The sequence below is a fragment of the Ixodes scapularis genome, unplaced genomic scaffold (assembly GCF_016920785.2).
Source record: "Ixodes scapularis isolate PalLabHiFi unplaced genomic scaffold, ASM1692078v2 PGA_scaffold12__126_contigs__length_90152505, whole genome shotgun sequence".
Taxonomy (NCBI): Eukaryota; Metazoa; Arthropoda; class Arachnida; order Ixodida; family Ixodidae; genus Ixodes; species Ixodes scapularis.
Genome location: NW_024609838.1, coordinates 40,861,267 through 40,881,251, shown reverse-complemented (window position 1 = coordinate 40,881,251; position 19,985 = coordinate 40,861,267). Strand labels below are relative to the sequence as shown.

General features: G+C 46.0%; 2 protein-coding genes across 5 annotated transcripts in view; one reads left to right on the top strand and one right to left on the bottom strand.

The window, feature by feature from the left end:
* The window catches only part of LOC8039121 (WD repeat-containing protein 76), a 51,115-nt gene that overhangs the window by 14,170 nt on the left and 16,960 nt on the right, over positions 1–19,985 (bottom strand). For all 4 annotated transcript variants that reach the window (XR_006077565.1, XM_029981330.2, XM_029981329.2 and 1 more), the window contains 5 exons: positions 19,816–19,903; positions 13,625–13,791; positions 5,060–5,213; positions 925–1,077; positions 399–514 (listed from right to left, as the gene is read on the bottom strand). Coding sequence is in view for 3 of the 4 variants with exons in the window: in XM_029981330.2 (XP_029837190.2) it covers positions 399–514; positions 925–1,077; positions 5,060–5,213; positions 13,625–13,791; positions 19,816–19,903 (678 nt within the window). In the remaining variant the exon portion in view is untranslated. The remainder of the gene's footprint in view (positions 1–398; positions 515–924; positions 1,078–5,059; positions 5,214–13,624; positions 13,792–19,815; positions 19,904–19,985) is intronic.
* Positions 2,304–3,776, top strand: LOC120837493 (tigger transposable element-derived protein 6-like). The gene has a single exon (XM_040206903.3). The coding sequence runs from the start codon at positions 2,529–2,531 to the stop codon at positions 3,753–3,755; it is 1,227 nt and encodes a 408-aa protein (XP_040062837.1). The 5' UTR covers positions 2,304–2,528; the 3' UTR covers positions 3,756–3,776.

The window sequence follows — 19,985 nt, the reverse complement described above, 5'->3', positions numbered from 1 at the left end:
TGATTCAAAATAAAAACACAGTCTTTGGGCCATTTAGTTCTTCTAGTGTATTCCGAAAAATCACATTAAAAGTTTCCTTATATAAAATGTATAAGACTGGCGAAACACCCAAATGTGCAGCCAGTGACGACTGCCACGAAATTTGCTACAAAACCACCTTTCAGTTTTGTTTCAGTCAAGAGTTGGCCCAACATGCACATTTTTTTTTAATGTTCTTTTACTCACCACCTATTCTCTCGCACGACTTGAAATAAAATCGCCCTAAAACATTATTAGTCTGAGCGTGTGCACGAATTTAAGACGGTTAATCTTTGAAGAAGTTAACACTAACTCCAATGAAGCAAAATAATGTTCACATTGGAATGGCACATCTGGCGAAGCGGACAAAAACCACTCACTCGCGTGTCCTGGGGTCAACCAAGGACACGGCGCCGTCGCTGTGGCCCACGATCAGAGAATTGTGCAGTCCCCAGTCCAGGCACAAGACTCCATTCTCATCTAGGGAACGGTACACCTGCAGTTCCAAAACATGCGGTTACTGAAACTCGTCAGTAAGACGAGAAGTTAACTACTCAACCCCGTCTCGTCAAACTTCTTGGCTCTTTTTTTAAGCTACGACGTCGTCAGGTTGTTAAGTGCTAAACTTTGTCTCGCCGTAATTTGGTAAACGATGGAGGTTACGGCCCAATAAGCGAATCGGCATGTCGGAGGAAAACGGGAGATTTGAGTCTCTCTCCGAGAAGCAAGTCAAAGTGCTATTTTGCTGTGATAATGCAGCAGAACAGCAGCTTTTTTGGGGGAAGGTGGCACATTCTTTTATGAGTTGTGACCAGGTAAACAATATAAAAAATACAAACTGCAAATTATTTCAACGTTAAAATCGTTGCACTACTTCTTTTAAGAAAGGATGGCGTACACACTCACCTCGTCGAAAATCCCGCGTTCGACGTCGAGACAGCGGACGGTGTCGTCGTAGCTTGCGGAGAAGACGCGCTGAGGCTGGTTTTTGTTGACCTTGAGGCACATGAGACCGGACGTGTGGGGACTGTAGCTTTGCACCAGGCTCTCCCCTTCGCCCTACGGAATATTTTGGTCTTTGTGTAATAGGCAGAATATTTAAAGTGGCAGCTCTATGAGATTACGTAAAGGGGCACTAAAGAGAATTCTGCCATCATCTGTTCTTGGTCATAACTGACTCTAAGGGTCCTAAGCATCCTAAAGATTCAAAAATTACATTCACGCCTTGCCGATTTCCTTATTAAAAGCGTGATAAAAAGGTCGGGACACACCACTTTCTGAGCAGACTTTTCCATTTAGGAAAGGCAGGGCAAATTCCAGCAGCGGTGTCAGCATGGTGACAAAAAAATCGGCGTCGCGTGATGGTAATTTTTGCATTTTTAGGGTGCTTAAGGCCCATAGAAACAGTTATCACCAAGAACAGACGATCGCAGAATCCTCTTTAGTGCCCCTTTAACAGTGGAAATTCTAGTCGTAAATTGGTTTGCTGAAACACGTGCCATCCTAATCGTTTTTGTGTGCAGCAAAGTAGTTGCTCAACATCAGCACCTGACCAAAATCAGATGGCAGTCACAGCAATACAGTCGAGCCCACTTATAACGGCCGCAGATATAACGAACGCTCGCTTAGTACGAACAAGGGTGGTGCTACCGTCAAAATATACATTGGGGCAATGGCACAGTGTCTCACATAGAACGAACTGTTGCGGCCTCACCACTCGGTTAGAGCGAACGCGAAGCTGTCGGGCCCCCGTAGTTGACCGAGCCGGCGGTGCTTGGCGCGGTTTCGCTCGACTGCGAACCCGCGGCAGACGAACTTCACCCACGGAGCGTCCCCCGGACGCTCCTTTGCGGAGAAAATAAAGAAAAAAAGAAAAAGCGCGCGTTGAAAAGTGAAAACGAAAAAGCGCGCGCGCGCGGTGACGAAAGAAAGTGGCGCCGCCCGCGTCGTCGGGATGCATCCACGTGATCTGCGTCGAACAATCCGGAAAGTTCGGCGCCTGCTCTACCCGCTTTACCGGCCCAAACCGGTTCTCCATTTGTTGCTGCTCCGTTGCCACCCCGGACCGCGGATATTGAGCCGTCGATTCTTTCTGTGCGATGGCACTGCGTTGACATCGTTGCCGCATTCGTGCTCTTCCCAGATCGGGGATTTGAAGGTTGCCTCAACGCGCGAGTCCAAGGGCTTGACTTGCGCCTGGCGCGATGGCGGACTGTATGCCGACCTCTTCAGGTGCTAAAAGGAAAGCAGTCGACATTGCAACGAAGATGGCCACTGTTAATGAACTTGCTCAAGGTGCAAAAAACGGCGATTTGGTCAAGAAGTACGGACTGTCGAAATCGACCATTTCGACCATTGCTAAGGACAAGGAAAAGATTCTTGGTGCTACCGTGAATGCCAACCCGACAAGAAAGCGCCTTCGGAAGGCGACCTACGCGGACGTTGAGGACGCACTGCTGAAGTGGTTCGCTGACGCCCGGTCTCGCAACGTTCCGATCAGTGGACCGCTGATGCTCTCCAAGGCTAAAGACTTCGCCTTCCTTTTGGACTTTCCCGATTTCAGCCCAGGCAATGGATGGCTCCACCGGTTTAAGGCTCGCCACGGAATTGTTTTCAAGGCGGTCGTCGGCGAGGCCGCGTCTGTGAACAACGAGGACGTCGATGCATGGCTTTTCGACAACCTCCCAACAATTGCGAGCTATGCTCCACGGGACGTTTACAATGCCGACGAGACTGCGTTGTTTTATCAGATGTTGCCATCTAAAACGCATGCCTTGAAAGGCGACAAGTGCGCGGGAGGTAAGAACAGCAAGTTGCGGATAACCGTTCTTCTCTGTGCCAATATGGACGGCAGTGACCGGCGGCTACCTTTTGTTATTGGCAAGTCACGTAAGCCGCGATGCTTTGGAAGCTACGTGCCCGTACGCTACAGGAACAATACGAAAGCCTGGATGAGCCGCGACTTATTTGCCGAGTGGCTTGTCGAGTTTGACCGCGACATGGCACGAAAAAACAGGAAGGTCCTGCTCGTGCTAGATAACTGTGCGGCGCACCATGTGCAGCTTTCCTTGAGTGCGGTGACAGTACTCTTCTTGCCTCCCAATGCAACCTGCAAAATTCAGCCCCTGGATATGGGCATTATTCATGCGTTCAAGGTGTGCTACCGGCGGCGCGTCATCCAACGCTTGTTGATCGCAATTGATCGGCCAGATGCCGCCATGCCGGTTCGCATCAGCTTGCTTGCCGCCGTGGAGATGTTGAAGGCGGCGTGGATGGAACTCACCGCGGAGTGCATAGCAAATTGCTTCCGCAAGGCGGGTTTTATGGGCCCAGGCACCGAGGACGCCATAGATCACCCACAGGAAGGCCGGTCGCACGAGGACTTGTGGCAACGCGTCGTTGACACGCAGCTGGCCGGACCTGACGTTGCCTGGGACGATTTCGTTTCTGCTGATGACGACGCCGACATCGCGGAGCCGTGCACTGACGAAGCTATTGTGCGTGAAGTGCGAGCCCTTCCCGACTGCCCAGAGACCGACGATGACGAGGATGCTGCTCTACCGCCGGTTGCTGTGAACGCTTCAACCGCGATCGGTTACATCGCGTCGCTTAAGGAACTCGTGTGCAGCAGAGGTCTTGGTGATGAACATATTACCGCGCTGGAAAAATTAGAAACGGCAGTGATGCGATCAGCTTTGAAGAAGCAGACTTGCATCATGGACTTTTTTCAAAAATAAAGTTAACTTTCTTCTCGCTTGCTCTTTTTGCCTGTATTATAGGTGGTCCACTTACTACGAACTTTGGATACAACGAACAAATGCCGCGTGGCGATCAAGTTCGTTATAAGTGGGCTCGACTGTAGACTGTCTACTACTGGAGTGTTTGATCATGGTAGTTTTAGCAGTCCAGGACATTTTCACAAACATGAGGCAAAATTATACCATTCCCTAAACCATCGTCAAACGTGATTTCTAGGGAACCCCCCGAAGCTCCTAGGAATAGTTTGAGAACCCGTGCTCTATCGCAAAGTCAGTCTTTTTCGAAAAATATCTGCACCACATTTTTACTATGTAAACATCCTAAAATGACTATACTAGTATTACAGGCATACTTCCCCCCTGGTTCATTATATACATACATTTGTCATATCAGTCTCTGCAACAGAAAGGCTGTATCGCATATTATAGCAGCAGCTTGTTCTTTACGTCTCCCAAAAGCATTAAAATATGGCACGATAGACTTGCCATTTTCCGCTATTCTTTGGGGAAAAATGGAGTGGAACCTAATTTTGATGAAAGTTTTCTTTCTTTTTGTTATTTGATCCCCAATTGACCAGGAGGTTAGTCAGAGTCTAAGGACTTGGTATCTGACGAGGTCTCTCCCATTACAGTTACAGCTAGAGGCACCTGACATTATGTCTAGCACAAAAACTCTCGTGCATAAAAAAAAAAAAAAAATTGTATAACTATGCAAAAAAAAAGTTTTTTTTTTTTACACTTATAAATAGGGTCAAAGAATAAAAAAAAACAGCCCCACATGTGGAAACATAAATATCAAGAAAACATAACTCATACAAAATAAAGATAGGAAAGCAATGTTCAAAATGCAAGTTTCAGGGGAAAAAAAATAAAGGCCCGTTCACACTCTTGCGACCAACTTCGACCGAGAGAGACCAGACCGGTTTTTAAGCTTTTTGCGACTTCTTAGGACCGGATGCGATGCAGCGGAGCTGGACTTAAGAAGTCGCAAGAGGCTTAAAAACCGGTCTCGTCTCTCTCGGTCGAAATCGGTCGCAAGAGTGTGAACGGGCCTTTAATAAAACTGGTTTTACTCATAAGCAAAAAACCCTAGTGATAAGATATTAGCAAAAATTACTGACTTTGGTGAGCAGTGTCAACATATACCAAGGTCAAGGTAGAAGCGTAGCAGTCCCATTCCTAAGTGGCAACCTACTATGAGCACCTTGCATACAACTTGTAGGCAAAGTAGTACGGTGCATTTGCGTCGCACCAAGGCAAAACCACCAACTCTACCAACTCACCATCTTGAAGTAGCCAAAGTTTCCAAGCTTGTCCCCCGCAAAGACGACGGTCACCGAAGACGACGGGTGAACGGCGAGAGCGGTGATGCGGGCAGGGACGACCTTCTTGATCGTCGTGTCGTCTATGGCCAGTCGGGTAAACGCGTCGAGGCACCTGCAGAACCGTTTGGGGAGTCGTTATATTGCTTCACCTCATGAAATGCTGCAGCAAAAGTTTCAGTTGCCCCAGATCTGTAAGAACCAGTCCGCACATTTGCCTTGAGCGCACTCAAGTGCGTTGCGTTTCCTTGTAACTGCTGGCGCCATCTATCGAGTAGTTCTGGAACACTTTCAGCCTGCGTATAGAATTCTTTGTAACTTTTTCTAAGCATCATTCTTTTACCCTGGGCTTCAAATAATCCTGACAATGCTGTAGATGACCACTTCCCATAGATACTGCAACGGTTTCACCTCGCAAATACTGTGCAAAATCTTCGGTCTAGTTATATGCAATTACAGGGCTGCTTGATAGATGGCGCTAGTGTGCTCTCATCGTAAGCAGTTACAATGGAATGCGATGCACTAAAGCTTACTCAAACACAAATCTGTAAACCAGCCTTAAGCCAGATTACTTCAGCCAATTATGTATATGACCAATTTCTGGGCACATCGGTACTTTCGCCCAATGTTGTAGTACAAGACATTTCGTTTGAATTGCATGCTAGAAACATACTTTTTGCATAAGGCTCGTCAAACTATCAGGCACTGGATAAAATCAGCCACATGCATTAAGTGCTTATTTCAAACTCTTTATGTTCACGTTTCGCCCATTAAAAAGCATGGCGAAAGAGCCCAAGTACGCTCCTGATTATGCCACTCCACCTGCCATCTCCTTCCACACGATTAATTTCGTCTGCTGTGGTAGGCATTACCATGGCAACAAAGCATCTTCTTTATGAAGGAACATGCAAACCAGCATCTGAAGCCAGAAATGGCAGATGCCATCTTTACAATGTTATCTGTCAAATATGAACGTGGCAACACTAGCCAAAAGAGGACGCGCTGTTGTGGACATTGACGCCGACAGCAGAAAGTAGTTTCCTGGCGAACCCTTGGTTTTTCCGACAAGGTTTTTTTATTTATTTATTTATTGCGTATACCCTCAGGGCCCTGGGCATTAAAGAGGGGAGTGGTTACAAAAAAGCTTGGTAACCACTTGGGCTCGAGATTATTATAAAGTTTCACCGAGCGAAGTGAGGGGTTGCCGTGCATAGCGCGGACTGTTGACAGCCCAGCTTGGAGCCCAAGCTAGCATTGCCGCATTGGTAGCTAGTTGGCTTCAGACGCTGCGTTTGCAGGCGCAACTATTGACGTTCGATGACCATAGCAAACGTCCTTTATTGTGCGGAAGGAGACGGTGGTAAGGCGGGATCAGGGGAGTACTCGGGCTCTTTCGCCATGCTTTTCAATGGGTGGAATGTGAACAAAAAGAGTTCAAGACAAGGACTTATTGCAGATGGCTGATTTTCTCCAGCACCTAATATTTTTAAGAACCTTACAAAGAAAGCATGTTTTTTGGACGTCCGATGGCTGGTTTTTTTCCCCCGGAACATGGGATTAAAGTATCGAACTGCCAATTTTTGTATGGAGACCTTGTTAAGTAGTCTTCACGCGTGGGGTTCCGTCTGTTATAATTATTATCCCACAGTGGCTCATTTGTGCACCTACATTTAGTTAATTAATTATTGAAATTTTTCAGTTACTTTTTTTTCCTTTAACTAGGACTAAGAAGGCAATCCGATTGCTTTTTAGATAACTCTACTGGTCTACTACTAACAAAGGATAGGTAGGTTGGTGTGGCATCCACAATCAGAGATAAAAGAATTTGGTACATTTTTAAGAACCTACTTTAAAAAAAAAAACATAAACGAGACCCAGAAATAGGGGTAGTCTTGCATATAAGCAACGAAAATTCAGCAAATACAGCAAAATCATGTATTGCATTTCTTAATAGATGTATCCAAAGAGGACAATAAGGCACAGTGATTATGTGAAATAGCCGAGTACTAACCTGGGGGAAAAAAACTGTACCTTTGACGTACAGTTTTCAGAGTACAGAAGCATTATAGCAGAGCCCTGCACATTTGCGGATTACCCAGGGATTATCCACGAATATTCGTAGTTAACTGGCAGGTGCGGATAAAAATGAACCAGATTTGGCTGAGTGCGGATCAGAAGCGGATGCCAGGGGCTGCAGATGCGGATCAGATAAGGATATCCGCGGGTCCAGATCTACACTTCTCCTGAGGTGGCCCGCAGAGTGTAGAGTGAACAAGTGAGTAATACTATGAAGTGCAGGGGTTCTCAAACATTTACAGCAGAGCTGTTAAGAGCTAGTGTCCCCAGAATCGTGTCCGTCCTCAAATGGCCTGATGACACAGAACTCTGGACAGCTACCGCCACCTATGAGCGACGGCGACAACCAGGCAACCGGCTTGCCAGCTGTCTGGTTGATGCCGTCGCTCATAGATGGCGCAACCTTCCGAGCCCTTCCGTTCTGGCTTGCTGACTTGCGGCCGGCCATTACTTCATTCCAACCATAGTACAGCTTTACTGATCTTCCTTCTTCCCCAGATTGGAAAGGCTGAAAGTTTTTTTTTTTGCCCCAAAGAACCTCAGCAAGCCTCAAAAAGTCTCAAAGAACCCCCTTGTTGCTAACCAATAATACTGGGCAATAAAGGTGTTCAGATAATGAACAAGAGTTTACTATCTAAACACCTTCCATCTTGTCACAAGAACAAGATGGAAGTAATAGTATGTCTTTGTTTCAATAAACCTTCATTTTAGTGCACTTTTTCTTGTCTAATTCCTTGTCCCTGCTTATTAGGCGCTTTTCGTTTAGCATGTGCGACTATTTGTACCAAAGTGATGTACAAAAACATGCTCCCCTCTTACGGAGACAGCTCAAATGCTCTCTACTTAATACACCCCCATTGGTTTCAAAAGACTACAAAATTTTCGTTAAGTGTTACTCAGTTTTAAAAGAGATGCCTATGCGGACTCTTTGGGGATATGACAATCAATTTGATAAAAAGGAGTTATAGACATGAGGGTGGGGAACTGATATCGCAGATCGCAGAAGTATATCAGATACAAATTCCATGGTGCGACAATACATGCGGGAACCAGCCCAGAGTCCGCTGTCATGAGTACCGATGCCGCAGATCACGCAGTTGATGGGATTCCCGCCAAACATTGCGTCATGTCCGAAAGAAATCAAAGGTGGCCGACGTTTCGGAATTTTTAACCTACCGTAATATCCCAAGTCATTGCCCATCCCAATTTTTGGGCAAATATTGATTTAGAAAAAAACCGAGTGATTGCCCAAACTTACAAATCCCACAACACGGACTCAACGATCCGTGAACATTCATCCCACCCGAATAACATGGCCACGAACCTTACGGTTGGAGGACGTCCATGACAAAGTAAAAGAAGCAGGGAAAGACACTTCACTTGTTTACGCATTTCCACCCCGATTTCTGCGACCCCAAAGTCGGAGTGTGCACAAAAGAAGAAAGATGGCAATAACAAAATGAAACATTGTCTTGCTTACGAAAAAAGTTAGTTCAAACAAAAAGAAAAGTCGGAGAGATAACACAAGGAGTAACCCGTTTAGGGATCGCGAGGTTGGCGAACACCTCATATCCTTGAATGTACCCGTGGAACATAAGGTCAAAGTCCATCTGCCCCGAAATAAGGTCAACGCGAACTCGCTCCTTTTCCCGGTGCATCGCAACCGTGATTGGTAAGGTTGTGCAATGTTTGAGACAAAGCCAACGGGTAAATAAATATTTGCTGGAATGCCGCACACAGACGTTTGTAAAGCCTACCATTTCGAGCTCCGTGTCCGTGGTGTTGTGCCTAGGGATGCCGCGAACCACCCTAGGTTCGAATTCGAAAGGATTCAATATTTTCGAACCGAACTGATGTTCGATTTCGAAAAGTTTCGATATTTTCGACCGTAGGGAGGTTCGAATTCGAAATATTCGCAACTTTTCAAAATCGTAGGGTTTCGAATTCGAAAAGTTCGTAGCTTTCACGGTTTCTGAAAGTTCGGGTTCGATTATTTCGAATATTTGTTTACTTGAGGTTCGATAAAGTTCGAAGATTTCAAACTTTTCTAATTTGAAATTCGAGATTCGAATGTTTCGATTTCTTTGGATCTAAAATTCGAAAAATTCAAACGTTTCGAATTTTTAAAGACATGAAGTTCGATAAATTCGAAGATTTCGAATTTCTTTCTACATAAAGTTAGAAAAGTTCGAAGGTTTCGATTCTCTTTTAATGCTAAAATCAAAAAAAAAAAAAAAAAACTTTGAAGGTTTTTGATTTTTTTTAAGTCCAAGTGCACAAAGTTCAAAGTCCGGTTTTCACGTTCCGCCACAGTTTCAGCTTCAAATAACGTATTCACGCCTCACTGGTTTTCACGAAATCAGGTTTAGAAAAGTTCGGGTGTGATATTTAGACTGCGCAAAGTTGGTCAGGCAATTAAATGAGACGACGAGCGCCCCAGATGTGCTGGAATATTTGCCAGTGCAGTGACGTGTAACAATAGAGCAGTAATTGTGACCGCCAGCCCGGGGTGGTCATTTACGTGCATTACGAAGTAGTGATCCTACGAACGCACTGTTTAACGATACTCATCCAGTTCGGAACGGCCAGGGGCAGGCAGGCGGTTGAGGTTCAGAAAAACCTTGAAGTGATCTGGCAAACTGCCCCCCTACCCCATTGCACGCTGGTAGTAATCCGATCGAACGCCGCCCGAGTGACGCTGGCATATAGTAAGTTTAGTTTGTACATGATACAAAATCCTGAGACTGGGAATGAAATTTGAAAGAAAAAGTGTAAGAAGACAGAAAAAAGGGGACAGGACAACATCTCAAACTCAACTCAGCTGAAAACTCAGCTCAGGACAACGTCTCAAACTCAACTCAGCTGAGTTTCAGACGTTGCCCTGTCCCCTTTTTTTCTTTCTCCTTACACTATTTCTTACGAATTTCATTCCCAGTCTCGGGATTTTGCATCATGATCAACATACACCAGCCCCCGCCTGCACCTTGACCATTTTTTTTTTTTTTTTTGTCATTGCTTTGGAGGTTTATTTTCTGGGGCGGAAGAAACGCCGAGCAAAAAGCACAGAAGCTGACGCAACTTGAGGTCGAGGAGCGTTTTATTATACCAGTGGTGTCGGAAGTAGAAAAACGGTGGGGGAAGGGGGGGGGGGGAGAAGGGGGGGAGCTCCAGTCTCTCCCCCCCCCCCCCTCCCAGATATTTCGGACTGTTAAAGAAAACGATACGGGGAAAGAGGGCATGGTCGAGCTTATTTTAATCTGAAATTAATGCATATGTATAGCTACTGTGGCTCTTCACTGCATAAAAGATCGCTTAGATGGGGCCGGTTCTCACATGCAGCGAAGCGCTGATGTAACGCTGCTCACGTGCCGTCAGGTACTTATCGTATGCCATGAGCAACAGTTTTGACGGTGCGATACAAAGCTGGTGAACGCTCCCGTCGGCGCGTGCTTAGCACGGGGTCAGCGCTATGCTTGTAGCACTCCGCTGCATGTGTGAGCAAGCCTTTAGAAACTAGTTGTCAGGAGGCACTACTCGTCACATGCTCGGTGGCTCGAAAGTTCAAAGCTATGTCTTTTCGACCTAAATAGCTGTGCCATTGGTAAAAAATAATCAATAAATAAACATAACAATAAATGCAAAAATAAAAAGCTGGAGAGAAAAAAAAGCGCTCAAGAACCCGCCGGAAGTGTTGTATTCTTGCATATTAAGAGGCCCAGAACTATGAAACAAGTTTCTCCTACCAAAATGTGTACAGGCCAAAAGAAACACGTCCCAAGAACGTAAAATGAGAAAAAAAAAAATTTTTTATGACGTGCTGAATTTTACCAAATTTAGAAATCTTCCCCCATGAGTTAATTTATTCCTCAGCGTGAAAAAAAAAACAAACAATAAATACATTATTTTGTATTCTGCAGAGGGTAATGATATGTACTGTCTCTGGTGTTAATTTAAATGCGATACCAAAACAATGTAGGCGAAAAAAATTACCAAGTTTAGGGCATAATTGTCCGTAGGTACATGTTTGGATATTTATTCCAAACTCGTCTTGAACAACAATAATCATATCTTAAGACGACACTCACCTAAGCTATATACAGATCATTCTTAAAAAGTTTAACATCTCTACCATTAATAGCTTCGGCTAGGGTGCCTCAATGTCCTTCTGTTTAAGGTGATGCCATCGTTTGTAGTACCCGATGCAGACAGCACGCGCTCACAGGCAAAATACAAAGAAATCGAGGAAACTAAATGTCGCCGTAGCACAGTCAGCGTCACGAGCACGTGCAGGGACACGCTCTTTCACGCGCTTCAGAACAAAAAATAAAAATAAGCGTTCGAAACAAAATGGCCAGATGTCATCACCCCAAGCAAAGCGCACATGAAGGCACCCTAGCTTCGGCTATTGCGCGCTTCAATTATGGCACAAATGACAATTGTCAAAAACCCGTCGTCCTTCCTCGCTCCTCGGGAATCTTTTTTTCTAAAACCAAGCATGCCAGGTGATTGAAATGAACGGCATTGTCTTTCGCAAGGAATGCGTCACCCCATGTAAAATTGAGAAAAAAAAATTACGAATGTACCTCGCTGCTTGAATCCAAATGAAACCGCCCGCCGGTCTTTCGAAGTTCGACGAGCTTCGAACTTTTACCCAAAAAGTTCGAAGTTCGTCGAACTTTTGACCTTTCAGGAATCGAGAGTCCGACAATTTTCAAAATCTTTAGATTAATAAGGTCCAAAGTTCGAAAATTATCGAATTTCTTAGCGTAGGAAGTTCGCAAGTTCGAAAAGCTTCGAACTTTGTAGTGCAATAAGTTCGAAAGTTCGAAAGTTCGAAAATGATCGAATTTTTTAGTTTATCAAATTCGAAAGTTCGACAAGCATCGAATTTTGCAGCGTAATAAGTTCGAAAATTCGAAAAGCGTCGAACTTCCTAGTGTAACAAGTTTGAAAATTCGACTTCCGTCGAATTTCTCAACATGGAAAGTTCGAAAATCCGAAATCTTTCGAACCTTTCGAACCGCTTGATTCGATCATCGAAACTTCGATTCGAAAAAAGTTAGCGGCATCCCCAGTTGTGCCCAGTCCACGCCACGCAACAACGCCGCTTCAACCCGCGTTGATAGCAAGCCACGCGCGGATGCACGCATGAATGCACTAAACAAGGAAGTTGCACAAGAGTCTGCTCCTTGTGATTGACAAGGCACCCAACTTGGCCTGATGCCAAAGTATTTGCCAACGTGATCGCCAGCTTTCCAGCTTCCCCAGCATTGCCCTTTGACCATTCTTTCGTCTGCTTTTTTTTTTTTTTTCTTTTCTACTAACGAAGCGAACATGGTGGTGCTAGAAATGTGCTTTCCTGGAATGAACATTTGCGTTGTATGCCGATCAGTGGTGTTTGTGGACTTTGCGATAGTAAAACGTTTTTTCATGACCATGTTTTGCATAAAACAATGAAACTAATTCGAATTTTGAGTTTAATGTACCGTAATTACCCGATTCTAACGCGCACCCTTTTTCCGGAAAAATAGGCCAAAAAATCGCATGCGCGTTAGAATCGGATACGAAACCGAAACTATCAAAACAGCGGGAAATTTTGTTCCACCTATCGCCATCGCCATCTCAAGATGGCGCCGAAGCTTTTTGCCATCTTTCCTCCGTGCTTTTAGCAACCATTTCGTTCCTTCTTTGTTCCTTCTGCGTCACAGCTGCAGCCACTCGACGTGTGCCTCAATAAGCCAGTGAAAGATCGCGTTCGTCTGCTGTACAACGAGTGGCTGACGAGCGGCTCCCACTCGTTCACGACGAGCGGTTGGCTGAAGCGTGCGCCTCTCGAGACGCTCGCGGGATGGGCGCGCGAGGCTTGGGCCACGATCCCTTCGGCCATGGTTGAACGCTCGTTTAAGAAGTGTGGCATAGCGAACGCGCTTGACGGCACCGAGGACGACATGTTGTGGTCAGCGGAGAGCGACAAAGAGCTCTCGGAGAGCGACGAGGAGGGAGATGAGTGACTACTTCGGTAAATAAATCGCCTGTTTCTCTCGCATTCGTTGTTCTTGATCACGAAGTTCTGTGCGCGTTACAATCGGAGGTGAAAGTTTTTCTGGTTTGTTGGCCTGGAAAAACGGGTGCGCGTTAGAATCGGGGGCGCGTTAGAATCGGGTAATTACGGTATCTCTTGTGCAGTCGCTCTAAATAGGTTCAGAAAAATGGGTGTTTTTCTAGCTTTTTCTAAACTTTTTGTGCTTACCCACGAAAACATGGCCCTTCGCACCTTTTTTATGAACTTTAGGTGGCAGGGAGGAGGGCGACGACTCGGAATATTACAGTATGCATATTTAGTGAGGAAAAGGGGATGGGCCATCTCTTGGTGGAGGGCGTTACATGAGATGCTACCGTAGAAAGGCGACCACAGAAAATGGAGAGATTCACAGAGAAACTTAAGCTCACCCTTGGGAATCTCTCGGCTTGTTCTGGAACGAAACCTCAGACAGCATTTCCCTCATGGCAGGCTCAGTGAGGAAGCATTTTTCACTGTCTGGGCTTCCACTCACGAAAACTGCACCAATGTCGAAGGGACCTTCTCGCTTCACAACCTCCGGCACCTGCTCCTCTTCCTGAAACAATTCTTTTTTTTATATTATTAAGCGCAAAATTTTATGCTGCAATTTTATGTCTACTGTAATCAATGGTGGCCATAAAATTGGTTGTCAAATTCAAAATACAAATTTGAATTGGTGAGGGTCGTTCATTGAAACCCTGAAGGGCAACCTCTGGTTGGAAAGGGTACCTCCTATCCTCGAGTAAACGATTGTTCACACACTTGTGACTGCTTGGGAAGAAGTGCATTATGAACTCTTGTGGTCTCTTACAACAAGAAACCAGACTGGCGTCACCTATTAAGTGGCCGTGGAACACTTGGGATTTCTGCAATTTGCTTTTTTTTTTTTATGCATCCTTTTTTCACAATTGGCTCAAAAAGCTTTCGTCAATGTTTCAACGACCCTTTCTCATTGATAGCACATACAATAGATCTTGCAAATGATAAAAAAAATCTTTTGTTCTAGTGAAACGCAGTTCGAGGACCACACCATAGATGGCACCGCGTGCCTGTGTTTTTTTCTCGTAGCAAGCTATCGCAAGAGGTTGTAGGTAGTCGCAAGTGTATGAACTGGCTTCAAAAGGGCACTCAAGTGGATTCCAAGACTGTATATTTGTGGCGATGACTCTATCTGCAGGCTGTAAGCATCCAAAAAAAAAAGCCCCAAAATTACCGTCGTAGGTGGCTGTTTTCTGTATTTAAATATAGTCAAAGGTTCTGTGCCTCAGAGCAGACATCAAGGAATGACAGCGGATGGCATTTCCAAACAATAATTGCTGCATTACGTCTCCTACACCCAAAGATTTTATGTTCTTTTGTCAAAATACAACGCATGATACGCCTAAAAGGAGCAATAATTGTAGCGTTCAAAATCACTTTTGCAATTAACTATTTTCATTGGTCAAATTTCACGGAGGTGGTGGGGACCCGAGGCTGGTCCCCCCAAGAGAAAATAGTGTCTGTCTTTTTCTATTGTTCGGAGTTCACTAGAACGTCTCGCCATCTATAACCGGTAATTTTTATTGACTAAAGCCCAACAAAAGTATATGCCACCAAAAACAAGCTTCTGCAAAAAGCACTCAAGTGCTCCTTTCAGACTCTTACTCTCCAATAGACTTCTGCAAATGTTTTTTTTTTTATTTTTTACCCCGAAGTTTGTATTAACCCTTTAAGAACTTTGGACGAGCCTAGATCATCAGGCTGGAGCCATCCCCAAACCGTTCAAGACGAGGATAGCTTGTCTGCTTTCCCCGGTTCACATACTCAACTATTTTGGATAAACCAGGCTCACTCATGGCTTAGTTTGAGGCTCTCCCAACAAATAGCAGCACCAATCATTTTTTACAGCAAAGCTGTTAAGGGCTAGTTTCCCCAGTATCGTGTCCATCAGCAAACAAATGATGACACGAAACTCTGGACAGCTACTGCCATCTATAAGCGACGGCGGTAACCAGGCAACCGGCATGCTGCCATCGCTCATAGATGGCAACAACCTTTCCAGCCTTTTCACCCTGGCTTGCCAACTTGCGGCCAGCCATTGCTTCATTCCCACCATAGCACAGCTTCGCTGGTCTTCCTTCCTGACCAAAGTGGAAAGGCTGAAAGTTTTTTTTCTTCTTTTTCTTGTAGCTAGAAATTTGATTTTGCAGGCAACAAATTTAATGTTGAAGACAACAATTAGGCAGTTGAAGGTCATAAATTCCCAAAATCTAAAAAATGGTGAACAGGTTAAAAAGGGCTCGTTTCTTCAAGGGCAACTCCGCTCAATTCTGAAAATTCCGGGATAATGAGAGATTTCATATTAGAAAGCACTAGTAAAAGATACTACAGTCAAGCCAGGTTATATCACACCCGGTTATTTCGAATTATTGTTTTTATCGAACAGGCCAAACATCCCCTTGAAAATCAATTTAATAGTAGCGATCTCCCACGGCCCGACACTCCATATAGCGAACTAAAACGGCCAAGGTTGCTTCTCCAGCGGTGGTGGGATTGTGCTGGCTGGCCGCGAGCACATAGCTCGTGTTGCAGGGCTGGCAGATGGCCAAGCCAGCATACGAGCATGGGCGCATGGGGATACGCAGCGAAAGAGCAGTTGTAAAAACAAAGCCCAGCAACCGTAAAGAAAACAAAAGTGGAGGATAGCAAAAGCAAAAAGAAGGGCAGCGCGCGCACACACACGCCTAGGGAGGGCAGGGAATGCCCGCTATTGGGTAGCGTGCGCTCTTTCCCCGAACACCCTTGTCTAGTCGCTGCGCGACTCCTTAGCCTTAAAATAAAATAAGCAAAGAAAAAATTTTTTTTTTATAAGTTGAGTGCGAGTGCTTTGACAACGGCTGAGCAACTGCACTTTGAACACCTGTGTTCACCTTTTTCTTTCGCCAGTTTTTGCTTTGCCAATTTTTTTCTTTTTTTGCTGCCTGAATTTAGTGAGGTTTCTTTTTTGTTGCTTGCTTAACTTTATTCTATGGATGGAGTGGCCGGCTTTTTCAGTTTTCTCTCATTTTTTTAAAGATTATTTTTGTGTTTTGTTGCCGGCACTGTGTGAAAGTCAAACACCGTCGCATAAACACGGAGGTGTCTGTGATCTTCACAAACTAAGCTCTACTGTATTTAGCGGCTTTTAGAGGCCCTATTTGGAAAGGTTCCGTTCGTCGCAGCCTTCGTTATTAGCAGAGACGCGCGGAAATTTCAACTGGGAGCTTAAGTTGACATATTTCTGTACATCAAATTATCAATATATTGTTAGGAAGGTGAAGACGACGACGGGGCAGTGGCGCGCACGACCATCTCGCGCCAGGCCCCACTAGCCGGCTCGGCCTCCATAAATCCTTTGTCTCTTCTATCATCGTGTACTGTCCTGTCCTTTCTGCTGCCGACAGCATCACCCTAACAGTATGGTGGAGGTGCGGAGCCATCCTCATCTCCTTCATTGAACATCGGCGTCGCTGTGATCCTATGAACCCGCCTCGTTGAGGCAGTCATCCGCAGCAGCAGACCAAGCACCAGCCCATGGCTCCGTCGCCCAGCCCCCGCCCAGACGCCATGACAAGCCGAATCGGACGAAGCCGCATCAGACGAAGCCGACAGACGATCCCCCGCCCCTATCCCCAGCCCCCGACGCTCCGACGCTTCTGAGTGACGTGAGTCCCCCAGCCCGGACCGTGCCGTCGTGTGGCTGGTGCAGAGGTCTGTGACGCTGCGGAAGAGGCCGAAATTCAACGTTTCCATCTTCATCCTCACCCTCGCTGTCGGCAGCTGTCCTTTGTTCTTCTGTGTGTGTGGCTTTGTCAGTGTGCTTCATGTGTTCATTTATTCACCGGCCGGGTCGGCCGTTTTCGTCGGAGGGAGTGCTGTTAGGAAGGTGAAGACGACGACGGGGCAGTGGCGCGCACGACCATCTCGCGCCAGGCCCCACTAGCCGGCTCGGCCTCCATAAATCCTTTGTCTCTTCTATCATCGTGTACTGTCCTGTCCTTTCTGCTGCCGACAGCATCACCCTAACAATATCAAACTGTTTTACGATCCCCTTTAAATTCGATGTATCCGGGTTTGACTGTACATCCTTTGCTTTGCAAAAAAAAATGAAAGCCGCTTACAACTCCCTGTAACGCCGAATTAGAGCGCAGCTCTTGAGGAGGAGGAGGGAAGGGCACTGGGGGGGGGGGTTAAACTAACCAGTGGGGGGTCACGTTACCTTGGGGGTCACATGACCCCCAATGCCGATGATGTCATCACTGACGTCACTGATGACGTCATCAGTGACGATGACGATGCGGGTACCGATGGCGTCATTAGTGACGTCACTGATGACTTCACCAGTGATGATGACGATGACGATGCGAATGTCGGTGACGTCATCAGTGACGTCGCTGATGACGTCATCAGTGATGATGACGATGACGATGCGGATGCCGGTGACGACATCAGTGACGTCACTGATGACGTCATCAGTGATGATGACGATGACAATGCGGATGTCGGTGACGTCATCAGTGACGATGACGATGTGGATGCCGGTGACGTCATCAGTGATGATGACGATGACGATGTGGATGCCGGTGACGTCATCAGTGATGATGACGATGACGATGTGGATGCCGGTGACGTCATAAGTGATGATGACGATGACGATGCGGATGCCGGTGACGTCATCAGTGATGATGACGATGACGATGTGGATGCCGGTGACGTCATCAGTGATGATGACGATGACGATGTGGATGCCGGTGACGTCATCAGTGATGATGACGATGACGATGCGGATGCCGGTGACGTCATCAGTGATGACGATGACGATGTGGATGCCGGTGACGTCATCAGTGATGATGACGATGACGATGTGGATGCCGGTGACGTCATCAGTGATGATGACGATGACGATGTGGATGCCGGTGACGTCATCAGTGACAATGACGTCATCGGGGGGTCACGCGACATCGGCGGGGGTCACGTGACCTCGAGGAGGGGGCCACGTGACCTCAGGGGAGTCACGTGACTTCGGGGGGTCACGTGACCCCCCACAAGGTCACGTGACCTTGGTGGGGGGCTCGCGCGGTGCATTATGGGACATTTCCCATGATGCACCGCGCAATTACGCCGACGCCGACGGCGACGGCGACGCCGACGGCGACGCCGCTCAAGCCGGAAACGGGCCCCTAAGAGCTGCGCTCTAAAATGGGATACATTGTTAAGTCTTACTTTAAACATTAGCAGAAATTAAAAACCGAAACTTCAGCTCCACCTGGCAAACATTGGCCTCGGGACGCCGAAAACATGGCTATCACGGGGGACAAGATATCACGTGATCCTCTACGCAACGACGGGCGGGACCGAGGTGGGCCGGCAAGCCAACGTTGGGGCAGGCATGTGCCAGGCACAAGTGTCGTCTGCACTGCACTCTTTACCACGTTTTGGTGCCTACGATATTCGACGACGTCTACAAAACCGCGCCACAGTCTGCGCAAGTAGTGTGAACAATACTTCTAGACAATGATCATAAACAGTGAGACGACGATGACAGTTGTGACGTGGGAGAGGGCAATAACGGCCAGACGGCCCCCAAGAAGTGCGCTGCGCAGGCACGGTACGCCAATCATGTGGACATCGCTTATAGGTTTCGATTATACCAAACCATTTATAGGTTTTGATTATACATGGATTTTTTTATTGTTCATTTAGACATGACGAATTATACAAGTGACAAAGTATGTTGATGATAAGTTATGTACGACACAAGCTTTTCTGTAAAATAATAGAACAGGCATTTGACGAGCCGTGCTGTGGATAAGAACTTTTTACTTTATTGCGCACCAAGTGTGCACTATAAAAAAAAAAACTTTTTCCAACTAAAATGTTTTTTGTGGTCCATCCACTGGGTGTTGACTATAGTCTGGAAAATATGTTACTGTCAAAATAAGGTGGTAAAAAAGTGGTCCTTCAATTTGGCGTACACTTGCAGACAAAAGAATAGAATCTTGGACACGTCAACACACTTTCTTCACTCACACTAGCACAAGTGGGTGTCAGAACGCAAAACGTGTGTGCACAAGTGTTGATAAACACATCAAAGAAAACACAAATGGACAATGTGAACAACAGACGTTAGAAAAGCAGAGATCACCAAGCACAGGTTATCGGACCGGTCGTATTGGTTGAGGGAAAGAATGCAGTTTTGTTATTCTCTCAATATGCAGGGCAGAAAGTGTGTGCACCAGGTTGTGAAGAGGTGCCACCGTTACATGGATCAATTTTTTTAGGGATGTACTCTTAAAAGGCTTAACCATATTTATTTTTTAATCTTTTTATAACAGAGAGAAGTTAACTGTTGAAATTAAAAGATTTGGGAAGGTGGCACATGCCACCACTTAACTAAAAAGATTGAGCTGTACCCATCCATCCATTTAACTAATTGCTTGTGGGTACCACTAGGTGGTGCAACCCACCACCCAATTCTGAAGGTTCGGCCATATTCATCTATCCAACAAACCAGCACTTTCAAGTTTCTTTCATCTGTGACTGTAAACAGTGAATCCGGTACCTTCTTTGGCAGAACCTCAGGGCCCTTGTTCTGAAGCCGTTGGCTCTTCCTCCGCTCAGTCGGCAAGGGCTTTGCTGAGGCAGGTTTTCTGAATAACAAAGAAAAGACAGTTGTACCATGTAAGTCAAATGGATCATTGACCTTATGAAGAAAGGGCATAAATCGGTTCC

What these genes read in the sequence shown, in the direction of transcription:
- LOC120837493 (XM_040206903.3), top strand. Translation starts at nt 2,529, where the DNA reads ATGCTCTCCAAGGCTAAAGACTTCGCCTTCCTTTTGGACTTTCCCGAT.